This window comes from Hypanus sabinus, chromosome 11 (assembly GCF_030144855.1).
Source record: "Hypanus sabinus isolate sHypSab1 chromosome 11, sHypSab1.hap1, whole genome shotgun sequence".
Lineage (NCBI taxonomy): Eukaryota > Metazoa > Chordata > Chondrichthyes > Myliobatiformes > Dasyatidae > Hypanus > Hypanus sabinus.
The window spans coordinates 110,938,805-110,963,702 of record NC_082716.1 but is presented as its reverse complement, the minus strand read 5'-3'; the positions used below and the strand labels follow the sequence as shown (position 1 = coordinate 110,963,702).

Sequence of the window (24,898 nt, the reverse complement as noted above, 5' to 3'; positions counted from 1 at the left end):
TGTGTTACTCTGACCGTAGACACTGTCTGACCTGCTGAGTTCCTCCAGCATTTTGTGTGTGTTACTCTGACCATAGACACTGCCTGACCTGCTGAGTTCCTCCAGCATTTTGTGTGTGTTGCTTTGAGTTTTGAGCATCTGCAGATTGTCTTGTGTTTGTTGTGAAATCTGTTGTTTTGTGGGAACAGTACAGTGCAAGCCAATAAAATCACTAAGAGTCTTAGCAATCAATCAATAATTAATTTGAAAGAGGAATAGTGAGGTAGAGGCACTCATGGACTGTTCAGAACTCCGCTGGTGGAGGGGAAGAAGCTGTTCCCAAATTATTCACTGACTGAACACCTCCGTCCTGATGGTAGTAATGAGAAGAGGGCGTGTTTTGGGTGGGGAGGGTCCTTAATGATGGATACTGCCTTCTTGAGACATCACCTTTTGAAGATGTCCTCGATGACGGGGAGCATTCAGAATCAGGTGCTGTAAGTTACCAAAGATAAGGAATACAACAGAGAAACAGTGAGGTAGTGTTCTTTGGACTGCTGAGAAAACTGAAACACTCGAGAGAATGAGTGACTGAATCCTGTTCTTAGTTTCTGAGTTGTGTTATAATGGGTGAATCATAGTGACAGAGCCCAGAAACAAGCCTCTTGTTCTACTGAGACTGCAGTAGTAGATCATAGCATTCTACAGGCCATTTGGCCTGTAATGTTGTGCTGACATTTTACCGTGTTCTAAAGATGAATCTAACCCTTCCCTTCTGACTTGACTCACTAGGGCGAGGGTTCCCAACCTGGGGTCCATGGCATAAAAAAGATTGGGAACCCCTGCACCAGGGGGAACTTTACAGCGGCCAGTCAACCTTCCAAACTTCAAGTCTTTATGGTGGAGGAGGAAACAGGGAGAATGTATAAACACCACACACAGCACAAAGCAGGCAAATTGTACTTCCATCCCACTCAAAGCCACTGTGTACATACAAAGCATGCACTTAAAAAACGCTCGGGGCTGCAATTGTTTAAAAGTCGTCTGAGCATCAAGGAAACCATCTGCTAAGAGGCCAGCATGGATTTAAGATCAAAACTCAACCCAGCGGCAGTAAAGCAGAGAAGACTTGATAGAAATAAAATGAGGTGGCAGAGAAATGTGTGACTGAAGAATTGGAGCAGGGGGCAGGGATTCAGATTTCTGGATCCTTGGGACCTCTTCTGGGGAAGGCGTGACCTGTACAAAAGGGACAAGTTGCACTTGAATCCGAGGGGGACCAATATCCTTGCAAGCAGGTTTTCTAAAGCTGTTGAAAGTGGTTTAGCCTAACATGGCAGGGGATGGGATTCACTATGATAGAGCGGATGATGAGCTGGCAGGTTCACAAGTAGATGATGGTTGTAATATGAATGTGAGGAAGGACAAGCCCAATGATTGGGTAAAAATGCAGATAGTTCAAAGAGACAAATTGTATCACAGAGGCAAAATTTAAAAGGGCGAAGAATGCAGGACTGAAAGTGTTGTATTTACATGCACATACTATTTGGAATAAAGTGGATGAACTCGTGGCGCAATTGGAGATTGGTTGGTATGACATTGTGGGCATCACTGAGTCGTGGCTGAAAGAAGATCATAGTTGAGAGCTTAACGACAAAGAATGTACTTTGTATCAAAAGGACAGGCCAGAAGACATAGGTAGTGACGATAGATGGAATTACATCTTTAGAAAAAAGTGATGAATGTTGAATCTTTGTGGGTGGAGTTAAGAAACTGTGAGGGTAGAAAAATATTATGGGAATCATATATTGGTGTCCAAATAGTAGCCAAGATGTGACGTTGCGATTGCAAAGGGAGCTGAGAAAAGTATGTAATAGGGGTAGTGTCACAATTGTAATGGGAGACTTCAATGTGCAAGGGGATTGGGAAAATCAGGTGGATGTCAGATGACAAGAGAGGGAATTTGTTGGATGCCTATGAGATGGCTTTTTAGAGCAGCTTGTGTTTAAGTCTTCTTGGGGAAAGGCTGTCTTAGATTGGGTGTTGTGTAATAACCCAGGTTTTGTTAGGGAGCTTAAGGTAAAAGAACCCTTAGGAGGCAGTGATCATAATATGATTGAATTCATACTACACTTTGAGAAGGGGAAGCATAACTCACATGTATCAGTATCATATTGAAATAAAGGGAATTACAGAGACGTCAGAGAGGAGCTTGCCCAGATGAATTGGAGGAGGATACTGGCGGGGATGATGGCAGAGCAGAGATGGCTGAAGACTCTAGGAATAGTTCATAAGGCGCAGGATAGATATGTCCCACAGAAGAAGTTGTTCTCAGATGGCAGGGGTAGGCAATTGTGACTGACAAGGGAAGTTAACGATTGCATAAAAGCCAAGGAAAGAGCATGTAATGTGGTAAAAGTGAGTGGAAAGTTGGATGATTGGGAAATCATCCTACAAAAGGCAAGTAAAAAGCCATAAGAAGGGAAAAGATGAAATATGAGGGCAGACTAGCCAAAAATGTAATGTAGGATACTGCAAGTTTTGTTCAATTATATAAAGAGTAAAAGGGAGGTGAGAGATGATATTGGACCAGTGGAAAATGATGCTGGTGAGGTAGCAATGGGGACAGAGAAATGGCGGATGGGGATTTCGCATCAGTCTTCACTGTGGAAGACACTAGCAAACAATGTGTCAGAGGTTTGTGAGTGTCAGGGAGCAGGAGAAAACGGATGCACTGGGTATGATCTTTCAAGAATCAAATTGATTCTGGCATGTTTCCAGAGGACTGGAAAATTACAAGTATCACTCTACTCTTTAAGAAGAGAGGAAGGCAGAAGAAAGGAAATTAGCCTAACCTCAGTGGTTGGGCAACTGTTGGAGTCTATTACTAAGGATGCGGTTTCAGGGTTCTTGGAGATTAATGATAAAATTAGTTCAAGTCAGCATAGTTTCCGTAACGGGGTATCATGCCTGACAAATCTGTTAGAGTTCTCCGAGGAAGTAACAAGCAGTGTGGACAAAGGAGAAGCAGTGGATGTCATTTACTTGGTTTTTCAGGAGGCATTTGATAAGGTGCCATACATGAGGCTACTTAACAAGATAAAATCCCCTGACATTACAGGAAAGATACTGGCATGGATAGAGGGATAGGTGACAGGCAGGAGGCAGTGAGTGGGAATAAAAGGGGCCTTTTCTGGTTGGCTGCCAGTGACTAGTGGTGTTCTTCAGGGGTCAGTATTGGGCCCGTTACCTTTCACATTGTTTGTTAATGATTTAGATAATGAAATTGATGGCTTTGTGGCAAAGTTTGCAGATGATACGAAGATAGGTGGAGGGGTAGGTAGTGCTGAGGAAGCAATGCAATTACAGAAGGGCTTAGACAGATTGGAAGAATGGGCAAAAAAGCGGCAGATGGAATACAGTGCTGGGAAATGTATGGTAATGCATTTTGGTAAAAGGAACAATAGTGTGGACTATTATCTAAATGGGGAAAAATTCAAATATCAGAGGTGCAAAGGGGCTTAGAAGTCCTCGTCCAAGACTCCCAGAAGGTTAATTTACAGGTGAGTCTGTGGTAAAGAAGGCAAATGCAATGTTAGCATTTATTTTGAGGGGAATAGAAATAAAGCAAAGAGATAATGCTGAGGCTTTATAAGACACTAGTCAAGCCGCACATGGAGTATTGTCAACAGTTTTAGGCCTGCATTTCTCAGAAAGGATGTGTTGTCATTGGAGAAAGTCCAGAAGAGGTTCATGAGGATGACTCCAGGAATGAAAGAGTTAACATATGATGAGTGTTTGGGAGTTTTGGGCCTGTCATCATCATCATCATCAGGTGCCGTGCCCAGTTTGAGCTTTGACTGCCATGGCCCACACACTCCTGTTTCGGGTCAAGTGGATCAATTCATTGGTATTCATTCCAGTTCTCTGGCTGCCACCTCCATCATCATTTGTCTTTGCCTTCCTCTTGCTTTCTTCCCTTCAATCTTTCCCATAATTACCATGCATTCTAACTCCTCTTTCCTAATCACGTGTCCAATGAAGTCACATTGCCTTTTCATGATCTCATACATTATTTCTCTTTTTGTGCTTGCTCTGTTCATGACATCCTAGTTAGATATTCGTTTCATCCATGATATTCTTTACAAACTCCTCAAAAAGCACATCTCTGCTGCTTTAATTCGTTCCCTCGTTACTGGATTTTGTCCAATGTTCAGAGCCATACAACATAACTGGATAAACGTAACATTTCAGTGCTCTGAGGCGGGTTGTTATGCCTAGTTTAGTGTTGGTCAGTATACTCTTCATTCTCATAAAGGTGTCTTTTGCCATCCCTATTCTTCTTTTGATGTCCATGTCGCACCTGCCATCTGATGTCACCCAGCTTCCTAAGCAGCAAAAGTTCTGTACTTGCTTTATGTTTTCCCCGTTTATTCTCAGCCTGCAGATAGGATTCTCCTTCTTTTTGGATTTCACCGTCCATTCTGTCTTTCTGCCATTGATAGATAGACCCATTTTTGCACTTTCTGCAACAACTATATCAATTAAGTTTTGTAGTTCTTCCTCTGTTCTTGCAATTAACACAGTGTCATCCACATATCTGAAATTATTGATGTTTTCACTGCCAACTTTGATTCCCAAGATGTCTCTTATTTTTTGTAATACTGTTTCACTGTACAGATTAAACACATCAGGGGAGAAAACACAGCCTTGTCTAAAGCCTCTCTTGATTTTCGTAAACTGACTCACTTCTCCATCTACTCTTACAGCAGCAGTTTGTTCCCAGTACAGATTTCTGATTAGGTGAAGGTCGTCTGAATCTAGATCTAGAGTTTCCTGTAATATTTCAAATAACTTATTGTGCTTCACTTTATCAAATGCTTTTGTGTAGTCGATAAAACAAACAAATCTTTTTGCATTTGAATAGCTCGTTCTGATAGTATCCTTAACATCAATATCGCGATTCTTGTACCTTTGTCTTTCTCAAAACTACATTGTTCTTTACTATTTCAGCTTGTATCTTACTTTTAGCTCGTCATCAAAATTCTTAGAAGTATCTTGGTGATATGACTCATTAAGCTTATGGTCCTACGTAATTCACATTCTATTGCTCCAGGTTTCATAGGAAGAGTGATAAATACTGATTTTTTCATCTCTTCTGGTATTATTCCAGTCTCATAGATGTCATTGATTAAATCAGTAAGTTTTTCAATTCCATAATCTTCAAGGGCGACAATTTGACCTATTGCTAATTCATCAGGACCTGCTGCCTTTCCTTTCTTCATCTTATTTATAGCTTTACAAACTTCAGATTTTAAAATACTTGGACCTTCAATGTGCTTCTTAATTTCTGGTTTTTCACCCTGATCATCTTCAAACAATTCCTGAATATACTCAGTCCATCTGTTCATAATCTCATCTTTTTCCATAATAATTTACCATCCTTTGCTTTCAAACATCCACCCGAAGAACAGAGGAGCTTTTTATCAGTGATATTCTTGATTTATTGATGTAACCTTTTTGGATCAGTAATAAGGATTGTACTCACTGGAATTTAGGGGTGTGTGTGTGTAAATCTCATTGAAACCTACTGAATGTTGAAAGGACTAGATAAGGTGGATTGGAGAGGATGTTTCCTATGGTGGGGGTATCCAGAATTCAAGGGCACAGCCTCAAAATTGAGGGGCAACCCTTTAGAACAGAGGTAAGGATGAATTTTTTTAACCAGAGTGTAGTGAATCTCTGGAATGCTCTGCCACAGACAGCTGTAGAAGCCAAGACCATGGGTATATTTAAAGCAAAACATGATGGTTTCCTGATTGGTCAGGATTTCAAAAGATATGGTGAAGAGGCAGGTGTATGGGATTGAGTAGGATTCAGAATCAGCCACGATGGAATAGCAGAGCAGACTGGATGGGCTGAATGGCCGAATTCTGCTCCCATGTCTTGTGGCCTTATGGATTTGGTGTCTCTAAGCTGAGTAATGGCTATGCTGTAACTGAAATGGCCCCTCGCATAAATCCTTTGTTGCTGCACAGCTGGAACTGGAAACAGCCAGAAAAAGCTTATGAGTTGTGAAAAATTTTCTTCATTGTACTGTATTTTGTTATACCCTTCAATTAATAAATAAAATCAGTACTATATGATTTTTCAGTTTTCATTCTAAATATTGTATGGATATTACAAAAAAACATTTAAAGTGACACACAGTTCTCAGGACATTTAAAAGTTTACTGTTCAGAGCAGTGGTTGGTTTGCACAGCAGTAAAATTAATTCCAGCGAAAGTTGCTGGTGCATATCCTTGTTTTCCAACAATAGGAAACACAGGGTAATACAGACCACCCCTGCATTACGGCCTTTCATAGAACTGTATGGCACAGACAAATCAGGCCCTTTGGCTCACAAAGTGCTATCAGCCTTTTAACCTACTCTAAGATCAATCTGACCCTTCCCTCCTACAAAGCCCTTCATTTTACTTTCATCCATGTGCCTATCTAAGAACCTCTTAAGGGTCTCGAATGTATCTGCCTCTTCCACCACTCCACGCACCCACATTCTTTGCAAGTAAAAAAAATTACCTCTGACATCCTCAATACTCAAGTCAAGTCACTTTTACTGTCATTTCGACCATAACTATGTACAGTACTATGAGGCAAATGAGGCAACATTTTTCAGGACCATGGTGTTACATGACACAGTACAAAAACTAGACTGAACTACGTAAAAAAACAACACAGAGAGGAAAAAAAAACAACTACACTAGACTACAGACCAACCCAGGACTGCATAAAGTGCAAAAAACAGTGCAGGCATTACAATAAATAATAAACAGGACAATAGGGCAGTAAGGTGTCAACACAGGTAGTAAGGTAATACTTTCCTCCAGTCACCTTAAAATCATGCCCACTTGTATTAGCCATTTCTGCCATGGCGAAAAAGGCACTGGTTATTCATTTGTCTCTGGAATCCATATGTGTCTTATCAACTGGTACATCTCTATCAAGACACCTCTCATTCTCCTCCACTCCAAAGAGAAAAGCCCTCCCTTGCAAAAACCATATAATTACCTAGAAATCTGAGGTGGTGGAATGAAGTCTCCAATGGAATTTATATGTGGATGTGAGGCATTTTTTTAAACTGTTCACCAAGAGAAATTCTTCAGATGCTGGAAATCCACAGCAACACACAACACAAAATTCTGGTGATCAGGTAGCCTCTATGGAAATGAATATATAGTCCATGTTTCTGGCTGAGACCCTTCATCAGGATTGGAAAGGAAGATGCCAGAATAAAAAGGTAAGAAGAGGGCAAGGAGGCCAGCTGGAAGCTGAGAAGATCATCGGGGTCTCTTCCTGCCATCACGGACATATACACTACAAGCTGCATCCGCAAAGCAAACAGCATTATGAAGGACCCCATGCACCCCTCATACAAACTCTTCTCCCTCCTGCTGTCTGGGAAAAGACACTGAAGCATTCAGGCTCTCACGACCAGACTATGTAACAGTTTCTTCCCCCAAGCCATCAGACTCCTCAATACCCAGAGCCTGGACTGACACCTTACTGCCTATTGTTTATTATTTATTGTAATGCCTGCACTGTTTTGTGCACTTTATGTAGTCCTGGGTAGGTCTATAGTGTTTTTTTTTTCCTGTGTTGTTTCTTTATGTAGTTCAGTCTAGTTTTTGTACTGTGTCATGTAACACCATAGTCCTGAAAAAACTTTGTCTTGTGGTGACCCACTTTCTGCGCAGGCGAACCGGCTCACAAATAGCCAGTGCGCGGGGGGAGACTTTGGTAATGCACCTCTGACGTCATTTCCGCCCGGAGAGGGTGGGTGCTAGGGATTAAATGCCAGCGTCGTGAAATTTGAATAAACTCGTCTCGAAACAACTTATCGACTGCATGCCATCTCTAGCTCTGTGTGTAGCACATCGCTACATTGGTGACCCCGATGGTCCAAACGGGATTTGGACCAAAAATGACCGACTCTTCATCTGTTCAAGCAGTTTCGCTAAAACTGCCGACTTTCTGGACGCTGCGACCACGCATGTGGTTTAGCCAAACAGAAGCCCAGTTCCAGATTTGGCAGATATCCTCTGATTCCATGCGTTACTACCACGTGGTGAGCACCCTCGACCAGGAGACGGCCACCCAGGTTGCGGATTTCATACAGTCACCCCCAGAAGAAGGCAAATATGAAGCATTCAAAGCGCTGCTCATTGGGACCTTTGGCCTCTCACGGCGTGAGCAGGGTGCCTGCCTGCTGCACCTGGACGGTTTGGGAGGCAGACTGCTGTCAGCATTGATGAACGAGATGCTGTCCCTGGCTGACAGACACAAACCCTGCCTCGTTCGAGCAAGCTCCTGGAGCAACTGCCCGAGGACATACATCTGCTGCTGGCCGAAGCAGATTTCAGTGACCTCCTGGAAGGTGGTGGCCCGGGCAGATGTGCTGTGGAAAGCCAAGAGGGAGAGCGTGGCATCCGTTGGTCAGATTACCAGGCCACACGCCCAACAGCGGACCAGACCAGGCCTGGCAGGGGGTGCACACAACACAGAGACAGGAGTGAGGAGGCCAGTGAACAGTGGTGTTTCTACCACCAGCGGTGGGGCACAAAAGCCCGCCGTTGTCGCCCGCCCTGCAAGGGCCAGAGCCAGCTGCCGCTTATGACTATGGCGGCTGGCCACTAGGACAGCCTCTTGTACATCTGGGACAAACAGTCAGGACGCCGCTTCTTGGTTGACATCGGAGTGGAAATCAGCGTCTTGCCCCCGACGGGGTACGACACCCGCAACAGGAAGCCAGGACCTACCCTGAGGGCCGCAAACGGCAGCACAATACGGACCTACAGCACCCGCACAGTGGAGCTGCAGTTTGGCGCCAGCCGGTTCACGTGGAACTTCACACTGGCCGCGGTGGCCCAACCACTCCTGGGGGCGAAATTCTTGCGAGCTCACAGCCTGCTGGTTGACTTGCAAGGGAAAAGACTGGTACATACCCAGACTTTCCAGACGTCCTCCCTGGGTGAAGCCACACCTGTACTCAACAGGTGCCGGCCCCACACCTGCTGAGACAATGAATTCATCAGAATCCTGGTGGAATTTCCATCGATTCTGGCACCGCAGTTCACGGCAGCCATGCCCAGACATGGGGTTCAGCACCACATCCCGACCAAGGGACCACCCCTCCACGCCCACGCACGAAGGCTTCCCCCCGGAAAAGCTCCGCCTGGCGAAGGAGGAGTTCAAGAGGATGGAGGAATTGGGGATTGTACGGTGGTCCGACAGCCCATGGGCCTCCCCCCTGCACATGGTGCCCAAAGCAGCCAGGGGTTGGAGACCATGCGGCGACCACCGCAGACTGAACGAGACTACAACTCCAGACTGCTACCCCCGTGCCACACATACAGGACTTTGCAGCAAACCTGCACGGGGCAAGAATCTTTTCCAAAGTAGACCTCATCCGGGGATACCATCAAATCCCGGTGCACCCTGAAGACATCCCCAAAACAGCACTCATCACCCCATTCGGCCTGTTCGAGTTCCTCCGAATGCCGTTTGGCTTGAAGAATGCCGCACAGACCTTCTAGTGGCTAATGGATGCAGTGGGACGCGACCTGGGCTTTGTGTTCAACTATTTGGACGACATCCTTATAGCCAGCAGTAGTCGCTAGGAGCATCTGTCCCACCTCCGCCAGCTCTACTCCCGCCTGAGTGATTTCGGCCTCACGATCAACCCGGCCAAATGTCTGTTCGGTCTCGATACCATCGACTTCCTGGGCCACAGGATTATCAAAGACGGGGCAACACCTCTGCCCGCCAAGGTAGATGCGATCCGTCACTTTGCCCGGCCCAACACAGTCAAAGGCCTGCAGGAGTTCGTTGGTACGGTGAACTTCTACCACCGTTTCCTCCCCTCAGCAGCCTGTATCATGCGCCCTTTGTACACCCTGATGTCGGGTAAAGGCAAGGACATTACTTGGGACAAAGAGGCCGCGGCCGCTTTCGTTAAAGCCAAGGAAGCCTTGGCAGATGCCACAATGCTGTTGCACCCCAGAACAGACACTCCGACCGCCCTCACGGTGGATGCATCCGACACAGCAGTCGGTGGGGTGCTGGAGCAGCTCATCGAGGGGCGCTGGCAACCCCTGGCGTTCTTCAGCAAGCACCTACGACCACCCGAACTCAAGTACAGTGCTTTCGACCGGGAGCTGTTGGCACTGTATCTGGCAATCCGACATTTCAGGTACTGCTTAGAAGGCAGGCTGTTCACTACATTCACGGACCACAAACCATTGACCTTCATGTTCACGAAGGTGTCCGATCCCTGGTCGGCTCGCCAGCAGCGACATCTGTCCTACATCTCCGAGTACACGACGGACATTCAGCATGTCTCGGGAAAGGACAACGTCGTGGCGGACGCACACTCCAGACCAGCTGTCCAGGCTCTGTCTCTGGGGGTGGACTATGCAGCACTGGCAGAGGCACAGCAGGCAGACGACGAGATGCCCAGCTACAGGACCGCAGTCTCGGGTTTGCAGCTGCAGGACTTTCTTGTAGGCTCAGGTGAGGGGACCCTCCTGTGCGACGTGGCTACCGGCCATCCTCGCCCCATCGTCCCGGCAACCTGGAGGCAGCGAGTTTTCGACTCCATACACGGTTTGGCGCACCCATCTATCAGGACAACTGTCCGGCTGGTCTCCAGCAAGTTCGCGTGGCACGGACTTCGCAAGCAGGTCAGTGAATGGGCCAGAACGTGCACGCAGTGCCAAACAGCCAAGGTGCAGTGGCACACTAAAGCCCCGCCGCAGCAGTTCGAACCCACCCACTGGAGGTTTGACCACATTCATGTGGATATCGTGGGCCCCCTACCAGTGTCCCGAGGAGCGCGGTATCTCCTAACTATGGTAGACCGGTTCACGAGGTGGCCAGAGGTGGTCCTGCTCACCGACACATCTGCTGATTCCTGCGCCAGAGCACTGATTGCAACCTGGGTTTCGGGGTACCGACCCACATTACCTCCGACAGAGGCACCCAGTTCACCTCCAGCCTGTGGTCGGCTGTAGCCAGCCTATTGGGAACGCAGCTACACCACACTTCTGCCTGCCACCCACAGTTGAACGGACTAGTGGAACGCTTCCACTGTTACTTGAAGTTGGCTCTCATGGCCCGCCTGAGAGGACCTAACTGGGTGGACGAGCTTCCTTGGGTCCTGCTTGGAATTCGCACAGCGCCCAAAGAGGATCTGTACACCTCGTCAGCTGAGTTGGTATACAGCGCACCATTGGCTGTCCTAGGAGAGTTCATACTACCCCAAGGGGGCAAGAGGAAGAACCCGCAGCAGTCCTGAGGATGAGAGGGGATCTGATTGAAACATATAAGATTGTTAAGGGATTGGACACACTGGAGGGAGGAAGCATGTTGCCGCTGATGGGTGAGTCCAGAACTAGAGGCCACAGTTTAAGAATAAGGGGTAGGCCATTTAGAACAGAGATGCGGAAAAACTTTTTCACCCAGAGGGTGGTGGATATGTGGAATGCTCTGCCCCAGAAGGCAGTAGAGGCCAAGTCTCTGGATGCATTCAAGAGAGAGTTAGATAGAGCTCTTATAGATAGCGGGGTCAAGGGATATAGGGAGAGGGCAAGAACGGGGTACTGATTGTGTATGATCAGCCATGATCACAATGATGACACAGTGAACTTAGCCGATCAGGCAGAATCTGTGGGGGGTGATGGAATGGACCGTTGATTTTTTGGGTCAAGATCTTTCATCTTGACTGAAAGGTAGAGTAGAGGTAGCCAGTATAAAGTGGTAGAGACAAAGATCATCTTTACTTGTGACATTTACATCGAAACATACAGTGAAATATGTCATTTGTATCAAATCAAATCAGTGAGGATTGTGCTGGGCAGCCCACAAGTGTCTCTGTGCTTCCAATATCAACATAGCATGCCCACATTTGTCTTTGGAATGTGGGAGGAAACTGGAGCACCCAGTGACCCAGGCTCAATCGTGACCTCTAGCGCTGTCTATGTGGAGTTTGCATGCTCTCCTTGTGGATTTCTGCGTGATCTGTTTCCTTCTATGTCCCAGTGATGATCAGGGTTGGTGGGTTAATCAGCCACTGTAAATTGTCCCCAGTGTGCTTCTGAGGTGCAGAATCTGGGGAAGGAGAGGTTATTTATCTATATTTATTTATTTATTTGGAGTTACAGAGTGGAACAGACCCTAGTTATTTATTTATTAAGGCGCAAGAGGCCCTTGGAGCCATGTCACCCAGCAATCCATGTGGTTACAGGGAGAACATACAAAATCGCTACAGCCCTTTGCAGGAATTGAACTCCGATCTTACAGCTGGCACTGTAAGGGGTTGTCCTAATCGCTGACCTACCATGCCATGAAGCAAGAGCTGGTAGGTGATATTCTGAAACTGAATTACATACTTGGGTCCCATTGGGCCTGGTAGCTAGGCTTTTCATCTGCCTTTTGACAAGTGTTCTGTTGTTAATTTACTTGCAGAGGGGTGTCCGAGAATTTAAAGAAGAAACGGCTTCTTATGACGGAGAAGATGATGCGTCGCAGTGGAACTTTGCATCAGAAATGGCTCCTGAGTATTCTGCTGGCGATAAGCACCACAGATCGCCAGACTCTTCGCAGAGTGGGAGTCCGTCTGGTGCTGGAGCTGCACAGAAGCAGGATGTTGCCCCTCCAGCAGGGAGAAGCTTTGCAAGAGGCAGCAGGGATTTCGCAGGGCCAACTGGCCCTGGTGTGGGGCAGATGAGGTCGTTCCATGACAAGACCTCGGTGAGGGGCCTGACACCTGAAGACATTGCCCAAGCCAGAGACACCAAACAAAGCAGAGAGAAATTGACTCAGCATAAAGCGTCTAGGCAAACGGTAAGGTCTCTGTGTAAGTTCTTTATGTTACATCGAAACATACAGTGAAATGCTTCATTTTTGTGTCAACAGCCAACATGGTCTGATGTTAGTGCTGGCGCTAGCCCATAGGTATCACCATGCTTCTGGTGCCAACTTAGCAAGCCCACAACTCACTAACCCCATCTGTATGTCTTTGGAATGTATTCTTCATCTTCCACGGTCAATTTTCCTTTAGTGAAAAGACTTGGTCTAATTTTTGGTACTGGACTCATCACCTGATCAAGACAAAGCATCAGCTTTGTTTGTATGTTATATACTTTGATCAAACCAGAAGCTCCATCAGCACAGGTGCACCAGAAGGCTGTATTCCAAGTTCAAAGTAAATTTTATATCAAAGTACATATATGTCACCTCGTACATCCCTGCGACTCACTTTTCTTGTGGCCATACTCAATAACTGTAGAAATGTAACTATAACAGGAGCAATGAATATCTGCCCATCTAAGGAGTTCAAACAGTGTGCAAAAGATGACAAAATGTGCAAATACAAAAATAAATAATAATAAATAATTAAGCAAATAAGAGAATGAGATGAAGAGTCCTTGAAAGTGAGTCCATAAGTTGTGGGTACATTTCAATGATGGGGTAAGTTAAGTTATCCCCTTTGGTTCAAGAGCCTGATGGTCGAGGGATAATAATTGTTCCTGAACCTGGTGATGTGGCTCCTGAGGTTCCTGTACCTTTTTTCCTGATGGCAGCAGCAAGAAGGGAGCATGTCCTGAGTGTGGGGGTGTCCCTGATGACGGATACTGCTTTCCTAGGACAGAATTCCATGTAGATGTGCTCAGTGGTGGGGAGGGTTTTAACCATGACGGACTGGTCTGAATCCACTACTTTTTGTGGAGTTTTCTGTTAAAGGGTGTAGATGTTTCCATACCAGGCTGTGATGCAGCCAGTCAATATACTCTCCACTGCACATTTATTGAAGTTTGTCAAAGTTTTAGATATCATGCCAAATTTTTGCAAACTTCTCCGGAAGTAGGGGCATTGTCATGCTTTCTTTGTAATTGCACTTGTGTGCTGGGTCCAGGACAGGTCCTCTGAAATGTTAACACAGAGGAATTTAAAGTTGCTAACTCACTCCCCCTCTGATCCTCCGATGAGGACTGGCTCATGGACCTTTGGTTTCCTCCTCCTGAAGTCCATAATCAGCTCCTTGGTCTTGCTGACATTGGGTGAGAGGTTATTGTCATGACACCACTCAACCTTTCGCCACTCAGAATTTCAAACTCCCTGCTATGTGCTGATTCATCTGCACCTTTGATTCAGCCCATGACAGTGTCATCAGCAAACTTGAATATGGCATTGGACACACAAGTGTAAGGTGAGTGCGCTTAGCCCCCTGCTCTAGTTATGACTGTGAGGCTCCAATCACATTTAACTTTGCTGATGATGCTAATGTTGTAGGCCGAAGCAAAGATGATGAAATAAGCATATAGGAGGGAAGTTGAAAATTTACCTGAGTGATTCCACAACAACATATCAGTCAACGTCAGCAAGCCCAAGGAATTGATCAGTGAATTCAGGAGGAAATCAGAGGTCCATGAACCAGTTCTCATCGGAGGATCAGAGGTGGAAACAGTCAGCAACTTTCAGTTCCTCAGCAACACACAGAAAACGCTGACGGAACTCAGCAGGTCAGGCGTCACCTGTGGGGCGGGGGGAAATAAACAGCTGTGCTTTGGGCCAAGACCCTCCTTCAGGACCGGAAATAAAGAGGGAAGATGCCAGAATAAGAAGGTGGGGTGGTTGGGAGGGGAAGGAGGTGAGCTGGAAGGTGATGGGTGAAACCAAGTGGGTGGGAAAGGTCAAGAGCTAGAAAGGAAGGAATCTGATATGAGAGTGGACCGTTGGAGAAAGAGAAGGAGGGGGGACCCATAGGGAGGTGATAGGCACGTGAAAAGAGATGTTATCATTTCAGAGGACCTGTCATGGGTCCAGCACACAAGTGCTATTCTGGAGAAAGCATGGCAGCACCTCTACTTCGTTTGGAGTTTGTGAAGATTCGGTGCGACGTCTAAAACTTTGACAAACTTCGATAGATGTGTGGCGAAGCGTAAACTGACAGGTGTTAGAATTCTGGTAAATTTGATTGTGTCAGAATCTTGTACGTATTTCCACAAGCAAGGACTGCTCAGACAAAATGTCTGCTTCTCTCCGGGGGGGGTGAAGGTCTTGCGAATCAGGATCACAGGCTGGCTCAGGTCAACAGGATTCTCGACCTAACAATATCTGACCTCAGTAGGTGCCATCCCAACAGATATTCCTGGGGATAATCTCTCCCTGAAATATTTCCAAACTATTTCCCAAAATATACGGAGGCCTCGGTAGGTCAGGGTGGACATGGATGTTGCGTCCCTAGCTGTCTAGATATGCAACCTAAGGCAGTACGATATGGACAGCAAGCTGCTGCCCATGCAGCAGGCCCCTCTCCATGCATCCGCTGAATCCAAGTGAATGGCATGGACTGGTACAGTTTGGCACCAGCAGAATTGCAGGAGTTGCCAGGATGTTGAACTCAATGTAGGGCTGTCTTGGGGACCCTCCCCCCTGTGGTTTCCTCCTAGAGCCTTCCCCATGAGTGGGTACAGCTGCAAGGCAGTGGAGGTTTGAGGTCAGAATTTTCCTTCTCCGAGATGAGCTGCCAACCAAATCCGACAAGCCCCGTCTGTCCAAAGTGACTGGTTTTAACCCACCTTCAGTAGAAACTGTTCCTCTGGGATTAATAGCTAAGCCACATGTGAAGCCAGGAGTTGGACTTGGTTGTCAGAGGCTGTTTGAGATGCATGGCATTGGGAGCATTTAATAGGTAGCGGGAGCTTGTCCTGATTACCACCCCGGCTATGACAACCTTAAGGAGCCAAAATACAAAGAATGGATAAAAGTGAAACAGTACATAGTTAAAACCACTGAGTATGTACTCTGCAAACTTCCACTTCTGTGCTGCTGAACTCATACCTGTTGTATTCCCTTGCATTTAAAATGGCTGTTACCAACGTTTCAGACCTTGTTACCAAGAAAGCGTGAGATACTTGATCTCCTATTGGAGTGAGACAAGGCAGGGGTCAGATGTTTATGCAGGGAACAGTTATAGTAACGGATAGGTCTGGTCTGTGGGATGAAGTTCTAAATTGGAGAAAGACCAATTTTGATGGTTTTGGAAAGGATCTGGCAATTGTGGACTGGGACAGGCTGTTTTCTGGCAAAGGTGTACTACGTGGTAGGTCTTCAAAGGTGAAAAGAGAAATTTTGAGAGTACAAAGCTTGAATGTGCCTGTCAGAATAAGAGGTAAAGATAACAGCTTTAGAGAACCTTGGTTTTCAAGAGAGATCAAAGCCCTGCTTAAGAAGAAAAAGGAGGTGAACAGCAGGTATAGGCTAGTGGGAACAAATCAGGTACTTGAGTACACTTAAGGAATAAATCAGGAGGGCTAAAAGAGAGCATGAGGTTGCTTTAGCAGACAGGTGATGGAGAATCCCAAGGGATTCTACAAGAAAGGTTATGGCACTGAGGATTGCAGTAGAACAAAGAGGTCTGGGAATTCATTGAAAGTAGCAGAACAGGTAGAAAAGGTCGTAAAGAAAGCTTTTACTACATTGGCCTTCCTAAGTCAAAGTTATGAGTACAAGAAGATGGAATGTTATGTTGAAGTTATATAAAAGGTTGGTGAGGCCTAACTTGGAGGACTGTGTGCAGTTTTGGTCACCTACTGACAGGAAAGATGTAAATAATGTTGAAAGAATACAGAGAAAATTTACAAGGATGTTGTTGGGGCTGGAGGACCTGAGTTATAAGGAAAGATTGAATAGGTTAGAACTTTATTCCTTGGTACATAGAAAATTGAGGGGAGATTTGATAGAGGTGTACAAAATTATGAGGGGTATAAATAAGGTAAATGCAGGCAGGCTTTTTTCCCTGAGGTTGGGTGGGACTACAACCAGAGGTGATGGGTTAAGGGTGAAAGATGAAAAGTTTATGGAGAACATGAGAGGAAACTACTTCACAGCTCCTATGTCGTATGGTGGAAAATGTTTTGAAAGCTTTGACTGCCTTAGCACCACCAGGAGATGAGAAAGTCTGATTAAAGATCAGTGTCCAGTGTGTTTAGACTCTTGACTGATCCATCTTCCATTGACTTTTGCCTAGCTAAGTGACCGAGCTCGGGAAAGAAAAGTTCCTTCTTCACGAATCAGTCGACTAGCCAATTTTGGAGGTAAGCAATGGATGTGACCTTAGAACACAAGAATATTTTGGCAGTGGATTTTTCTGTTTCTGTTTTTTTTTGGAGGTTTGCACTGAGATACATCTCTCTGCTTTTGTTGACAGGTTTGGCAGTAAGTTTGAGCATCAGTGCCTTGGCAGAAGTAGCCAGAAACTCATTGAATGGGAGACAGACGTCAAACGGTGAGCTCCCGCTTCAGAGCTAGTTCCAGATAGACTTTATCAAAGTATCTCATTGTTACTGGTGATGTCTCATCCTTGTTGATGACCCCACCACTGTCATGTCATCGGCAAACTTGACAAAGTGATTGCTCATGTGTTTGGCCGTGCATTCGTATGCTCTTCAGGTACCTACACTCAGTCTGTGTATGTACCAGTTACTATATATACATACACTGCATTTATACCAGTTACCATGCATACATACACTCAGACTGTGTATATACCAGTGACCATTTATACATAGACTCACTTTATATACCAGTTACTATATACACATACACTGTGTATATACCAGTTCCTATATATGTACACTGTGTATATATCAGTTTTTATATATATATCTATATATATATATACACACACACACATACATATACAAACACATAAATACACACACGCACACTGTCTGTACACATACCAGTTACTATATATACATGCAGTCTGTGTACATACCAGTTATTGTATACACATACACTGTATATTAAAGCAGTTACTATATACATACACTCAGTTTGTGTATATCCAGTTACTATATATACATACAGTTTGTGTATATACCAGTTACTGTATATACATACACTGTGTACGTTCCAGAATCATAATCAGGTTTATTATCTCCAGCATGTGACATGAAATTTGTTAGCTTAGCAGCAGCTGTTCAATACAATGCAGAATCTAGCAGAGAGAAAAAACAATAATAATAAATAAAATAAAACATAATAACTAAACAAGTAAATCAATTACATATATTGAATAGATTTTTTAAAATGTGCAAAAACATAAATACTGTATATTAAAAAAAAGTGAGGTAGTGGCCAAAGCTTCAATGCCCATTTAGGAATTGGATGGCAGAGGGGAAAAAGCTGTTCCTGAATCACTGAGTGTGTGCCTTCAGGCTTCTGTACCTCTTACCTGATGGTAACAGTGAGAAAAGGGCATGCCCTGGGTGCTGGAGATCCTTAATAATGGATGCTGACTTTCTGAGACACCGCTCCCTGAAGATGTCGTAGGTATTTTGTAGGCTAGTGCCCAAGATGGAGCTGAGTAGATTTACAACCTTCTGCACCTTCTTTTGGACCTGTGCATTAGCCCCTCCGTACCAGACAGTGATGCAGCCTGTCAGAATGCTCTCCACGGTACAACTATAGAAGTTTTTGAGTGTATTTGTTGACATGCCAAATCTCTTCAAACTCCTAATAAAGTATAGCCACAGTCTTGCCTTCTTTATAACCACATCATAAAGACCAAGTTAGCTCCTCAGAAATCTTGACAATGAGGAACTTGAAACTGCTCACTCTCTTCACTTCTGATCACTCTGTGAGGATTGGTATGTGCTCCTTTGTCTTACCCTTCCTGAAGTTCACCATCAGCTCTTTCGTCTTACTGACGTTGAGTGCCAGGTTATTGCTGCGGCACCATTCCACTAGGTGGCATATCTCACTCCTGTATGCCCTCTCATCACTACCTGAGATTCTACGAACAGTGGCTGTATCATCAGCAAATTTGTAGATGGTATTTGAGCTATGCCTAGCCACACAGTCATGGGTATACAGAGAGTAGAACAGTGGGCTAAGCACACACCCCTGAGGTGCACCAGTGTTGATCATCAGTGAAGAGGATATGTTGTCACCAATTCGCACAGACTGTGATGTTCTGGTTAGGAAGTTGAAGATTCAATTGCAGAGGGTGGTACAGAGGCCCAGGTTCTGCAACTTCTCAATGAAGATTGTGGGAATGATGGTATTAAATGCTGAGCTATAGTCGATGAACAGCATCCTGACGTAGGTGATTGTGTTGTCCAGGTGGTCGAAAGCTGTGTGGAGAGCCTTTGAGATTGCATCTGCGTTGTTACCATATACACATACACTCAGTCTGTGTATATACCAGTTACTGTATATACATACGCTCAGTCTGTATATATACTAGTTACTGTATATACATACACTCAGTCTGTGTATATACTAGTTACTATATATACATACACTCAGGCTGTGTATATACCAGTTACTGTATATACATACACTTTGTATATACCAGTTACCATATATGCATACACACAGTCTGTATACATACTAGTTACTATGTATACATACACTCAGTCTGTGTGTATATACTAGTTACTATATATACATACACTCAGGCTGTGTATATACCAGTTACTGTATATACATACACTGTGTATATACCAGTTACCATATATACATACACTCAGTCTGTATACATACTAGTTACTATGTATACATACACTCAGTCTGTGTGTATATACTAGTTACTATATATACATACACTCAGGCTGTGTATATACCAGTTACTGTATATACATACACTCAGTCTGTATATATACTAGTTACTATATATACATACACTCAGTCTGTATATATACTAGTTACTATATATACATACACTCAGTCTGTGTATATACTAGTTACTATATATACATACACTCAGGCTGTGTATATACCAGTTACTGTATATACATACACTGTATATACCAGTTACCATATATACATACACTCAGTCTGTATATATACTAGTTACTATACATACATACACTCAGTCTGTGTATATGGCGGTTACTATATATACATACACTCAGTCTGTGTATATGGTGGTTACTATATATACATACACTCAGTGTATATGGTGGTTACTATATATACGTACATGCAGTCTATGGCTACACTAGTTAATTGTTCCTTGTTCATTATAAGATTGCTTTTATATATGTATTTATTTGGGTTTTTTATGACACATCTACTCCAGAGTAACAAACTTTTCGTTCTCCTTCAGTCATGGATTGAGGGGGTGAGAATCAGGTTTAAATATCACTGGCATGTCGTGAAATTTGTTAAATTTGTGGTAGCAGTATTATGCAATACATGATAAATATAGGAAAAATAGCTGTAAATTGAAGTGTGTGTGTGTGTGTGTGTATATAAATAGTTAAATAAGTAATGCAAAAATAGAAAATATGTGGTGTTCATGGGTTCAATGTCCATTCAGAAATTGGATGATAGAGGGGAAGAAGATGTTCCTGAATCATTGAGTGTGTGTCTTCAGGCTCCTGTACCTTCTCCCTGCTGGTAGCAATGAGAACAGGGCATGTCCTGGGTAATGAGGGTCCTGAATGATGAATGCTGCCTTTTTGAGGCACTGTTCAAATGACAATAAACAATCTTGAATCTTGAATTCAGTGCCAAGTGAGGTCAAGATTAAAATGAGGTTTCATATCACTGACATGCGTTATGAAATTTAATTTTTTGCAGCAGCAGTACGTTAAAAAACTATAAACTACAGTATGAAACATACAAACAATAGTGAAATCATTTCAATTTCACTCTTGGCTACCTCTGGCATCTCCAAGCCTGAACGCTTGAAACCACACTGAGCAAAACAGTTCTGAATTGTCTGCTTATTTCTGTCCAACTATCAGTGACAAGAAGTAAACAGAATGAAATTAGATTAGTGAGCAAAAATAGTGAGGTAGTGATCATGGGTTGGTACGTTGTCCATTCAGAAATCTGATGGCGGAGGGAAAGAAGCTGTTTCTAAAGCATTGAAGTGTTATAGGGCCATTAAAACATAAAACATCACTCCATCTTAAAAGTTTCTTCCCCCTAGTTAATCTGATCAACCATTCTACTTCTCCCCCACCACCCCCATCCATTACCCCCATCACTGCATCGTAAACTTTAAACCATGTTAAACTGCTGTTTCCATTGTAAATACATGCAGATATTTGTGTATATTTTATTCCATATTTGCACTTTAGTTTTTATATAAATATAGTTGTTGAATTCTGTTTTTGTTGCATGTCGTGCCCTGACCCAAATACCATAGCAAATTCCTAATACACGTAGATAAGTTAATCCTTGATATTGGGCAAATGTTTGGGGGTCCTTGGAAAAGTAATGGGTGTTGTGGATAAAGAGAAATGTTGGAAAGCATTTGAAAGATTTGAGTGCTATGGGGATTTGGCACAGAAGTAGTTTTGAGGTCAGTATAAACCAGCCATGATTGAGTGGATGAGGCAGGGTTGAGGGGCCAAGTGGCCTACTCCTGTTTCGTTCAGCCTGGTATGGAAACACCAATGCCCTTGAACAGAAAATCCTCCAAAATGTAGTGCATATGGTTCAGTCCATCACAGGTAAAGCCCTCCCCACCCTGGAGCATAGTGACACAAAGGAGCATCCATGATCAGGGATCCCTGCCGCCTAGGCTATGTTTTCTTCTCGCTGCTGCGGTTAGGAAGAAGGTACAGAATCCTCAGAGCTCTCACCACCAGGTTCAGGAACGGTTATTTCTCTTCACCCATAAGGCTCTTGAAACAATATGGATAACTTCATTCACCCCACCACTGACCTGTTCCCGCAAACAATGGCTCACTTTCAAGGACTATTTCTTGCCGATCTTACCAATTAAAACATCGAGGAAGATGGAAATCAACAAGGATGAGAGTGGAAGGCAGGGGGGTGTCCAAACCATGTTATGGGTCTCTCTCGCTCTTGTCCACTGCTCCAGAGGAAGGTGCCTGCATTTAACTGGTCTCTCTCTCTCTCTCCCTCTCACTCAGTGGTGTCAGAGTCTTGGGCGAGCTTTAATTGACACGGTTTGTGGATTGGACTGTAGTTCACGTTATGGTTTCTGGTTGCTCCTTTTCTTTTGTTCCTGTATTGTGTGATCTTTGCTCAGGTCAGACTAGCGCTGTGGCCTGCAGATAGCGAGCAATGCACTGCTGGGTGGAACTGAGCTGATCTGAACATACCTGAGTTCTTTCGAAGACTTTATGATTTGGTGTTTTGTATTCTGTTTTTTGTTCTTTTTCTGCCGTTTGTGTGATTTGTTCTTTTTTATTGTGCATTATTGGGATTTTGATGCTTTTCTTTGAATGGGTGTGTTCCATGGTGTTTCTTTTTTTTTGTGGCTGACTAGGAAGACTGTATACTGCGTACATACTTCGATAATAAGCGTTCTTTGAATCTTTGAAATTTACTTGATGATTTTATGCTGTTTTTTTTGAACATTTTCTGTTTTCATTTCAGATCTCCAGCTTATATTTTGTTTTATAAGTTAGTGAATTAAATAATCAGCTTTATTTTCTCTGCTGTAATAAATTGTGAATTCACTCGTGCAGTGTTGACAGAGGTTCCATTGGCCTGAATTTGTAGCTTGCTTCTGCACCTCACTAATCCTCCATCATCCTTGTGTCGGCACAGGTAATAAGGCGCTCCTTGACTCCAACCCCTTCCTCTCAGAGGCGAATGCGGAACGAATCGTTGACACCTTGTGCAAGGTGCGGGGAGCCGCTCTGAAGATTGGACAGATGCTGAGCATCCAGGGTACATTTTTACTTGGCACACACCCCTTTCAACCTTGTTGTCACTGTCTTCCTGACCAGCTGTTTCCCTCCAGTGGCATGTCAGGGTACCCAATCCCCTCTCCATTCTAGAGGCAGCATTACTGGTGAAGTTGTCGTTTATATATTCGTTTAGAGATACAGCACGATGAGAGTGTAGAATGAGCTGCCAGCACAAGTGGTGAATGCGAGCTCGATTTCAATGGTTAAGAGCAGTTTGGGTGGGTACATGGATGGGAGAAGTATGAAAGGCTACGGTCTGGGTGTAGGTCGATGGGACAAGGCAGTCTAAGTTGTTCAGCATGGAGTAGAAGGGACGAAAGGCCTGTTTATGTGCTTTACTTCTCTATGACTCTACCTGCTCAATTCAGGGGCATTTAGGGTGGGTAATAATAGACAGCATTGCCAGTGACATTGGCATCATGTGAACAAGCACTCTGAATAAATAGAATAACACCAGTTGTGAGGAGTGTTTGATGTCTCTGGGCCTGTACTCACTGGAGTTTGGAGAAAGAGGCGATCGGGGTGGGGGGGTGGGTGGAATCTCAGTGAAACTCATGGATATTGAAGGGCCTCAATAGAGTGGGTGTGGAGAGGCTCTTTCCAGTAGTGGGAGAGCCTAGTCTAGAGGGCGCAGTCTCAGAGTAGAAGGACATTCCTTTAGAACTGAGATGGGGATGACTTTCTTTAACTAGAGTGTGGTGAATCTATTTATTGAGATCTGGACCTTCGAGCCATGTCACCCAGTGATGCTCTGATTTAATCCTAGCCTAATTTCTTTAGCCAGAAGGTTGTGAATTTGTGGAACTTGTTACCCTCAGGCAGCTGTGGAGGCTGGGTCATTGGGTGTATTTAAAGCAGAAATTAATAGGGTCTTGATTGGACATGGCATCAAAGGTTACTGGGAGAAGGCTGGGGAATGGGATTGAGGAGGGGAGTAAAGGATCAGCCATGACTGAATGGTGGAGCAGACTTGATGGGCCAAATGGCCAAATTCTGCTCCTGTGCCTTATGGTTTTATGGTCTAATAACGGGACAATTTACAATATCCCATTGACCTATCAACTGGTACACTTTTGGACTGTGGGAGGAAACCAGAACACCCAGAAGAAACCCACGCAGTCACAGTGAGAACATACAGACACCTTACTGACAGCGGCAGGAATTGAACCTGGGTCACCTCATTGCCACAGGCAGTTGTGGAGGCCAAGTTATTGGGTATATTTAAAGTGGAGTTTGGTAGTTTCTTGATTAGTCAGGGCATCAAAGGTTACAGGGCAAATGCAGGAGAAAGGGATTGAGGCGGTTAATAAATCAGCCATGATAGATTTAGTGGGCCAAGTGGCCCAGTTCTGTTCCTTTGCCTCATGGTCTCACTGTGTTTTGTGGTCAATGAAACAGGAGCAAAGTTTGATGCAGCATCAGAGCAAGTAGCAGATGCTACAGATGGTTTATGCATGGACTAGATGGGCCAAAGGGCTTGTTTCTGTGCTGTTCTTTTCTATGACCCAGCTTGCACTATACCAACACACAAGATACTGGAGACGCTGAGGCGGTACCTGAGGAAGGAAACAGTCGACATTTTGGGTCAAGATTTATTTGATTCATAATGTCAACTGTCCATTTCCCTCTGCAGATGCTGCCTGACCCTCCGATTTTCTGCAGTATCTTGTGAGTTGCTCCAGATTACAACACATGCAGTCTCCTCTGTTTCTGCTGTGCTTTACTGATGAAGTTGAAGTCCTAGATGTAATGGACATGGAGAGGATGCATCCTATAGTTGGGGGAGTCTTGGACCAGTGGCCACAGCCTCAGAATAGAGCCGCGGTTCCCCACCGATGTTTTTAAATGCCATGGACTAGTACTATTATGCAAGGGGCCTGTGGATAGAATGAACCAGAGGGTCTGAATGGTCTTGTGGCTGAAACATCAAATCTGGCCAGGACACCAGAACCCAAACCCTACTATGTTTTGAAATAACTAACCATGAGACATTGGAACATAATTAGGCCATTCAATAATGGCTGACTTATTTTTAAATTCAGCCCTGTTCTCCTGCTGTTCTGATTGAGTCCCATTTAAACTACTTAGGGGAAAGAGATACATCTCCCTTGTATATTTATGGAGCCATCCATCAACACTGTAACAAAAAGAGATGTATTTTTGGGTACCTGACT

The 24,898-nt window shown here is 44.4% G+C and overlaps 1 protein-coding gene across 3 annotated transcripts in view; it reads left to right on the top strand.

The window, feature by feature from the left end:
• Window positions 1–24,898, top strand: part of LOC132402281 (atypical kinase COQ8B, mitochondrial-like) — a 59,480-nt gene that overhangs the window by 5,214 nt on the left and 29,368 nt on the right. For all 3 annotated transcript variants that reach the window (XM_059985127.1, XM_059985126.1, XM_059985128.1), the window contains exons 3-6: window positions 12,502–12,879; window positions 17,069–17,135; window positions 17,249–17,326; window positions 22,582–22,704. In XM_059985127.1, the coding sequence (XP_059841110.1) occupies window positions 12,502–12,879; window positions 17,069–17,135; window positions 17,249–17,326; window positions 22,582–22,704 (646 nt within the window). The remainder of the gene's footprint in view (window positions 1–12,501; window positions 12,880–17,068; window positions 17,136–17,248; window positions 17,327–22,581; window positions 22,705–24,898) is intronic.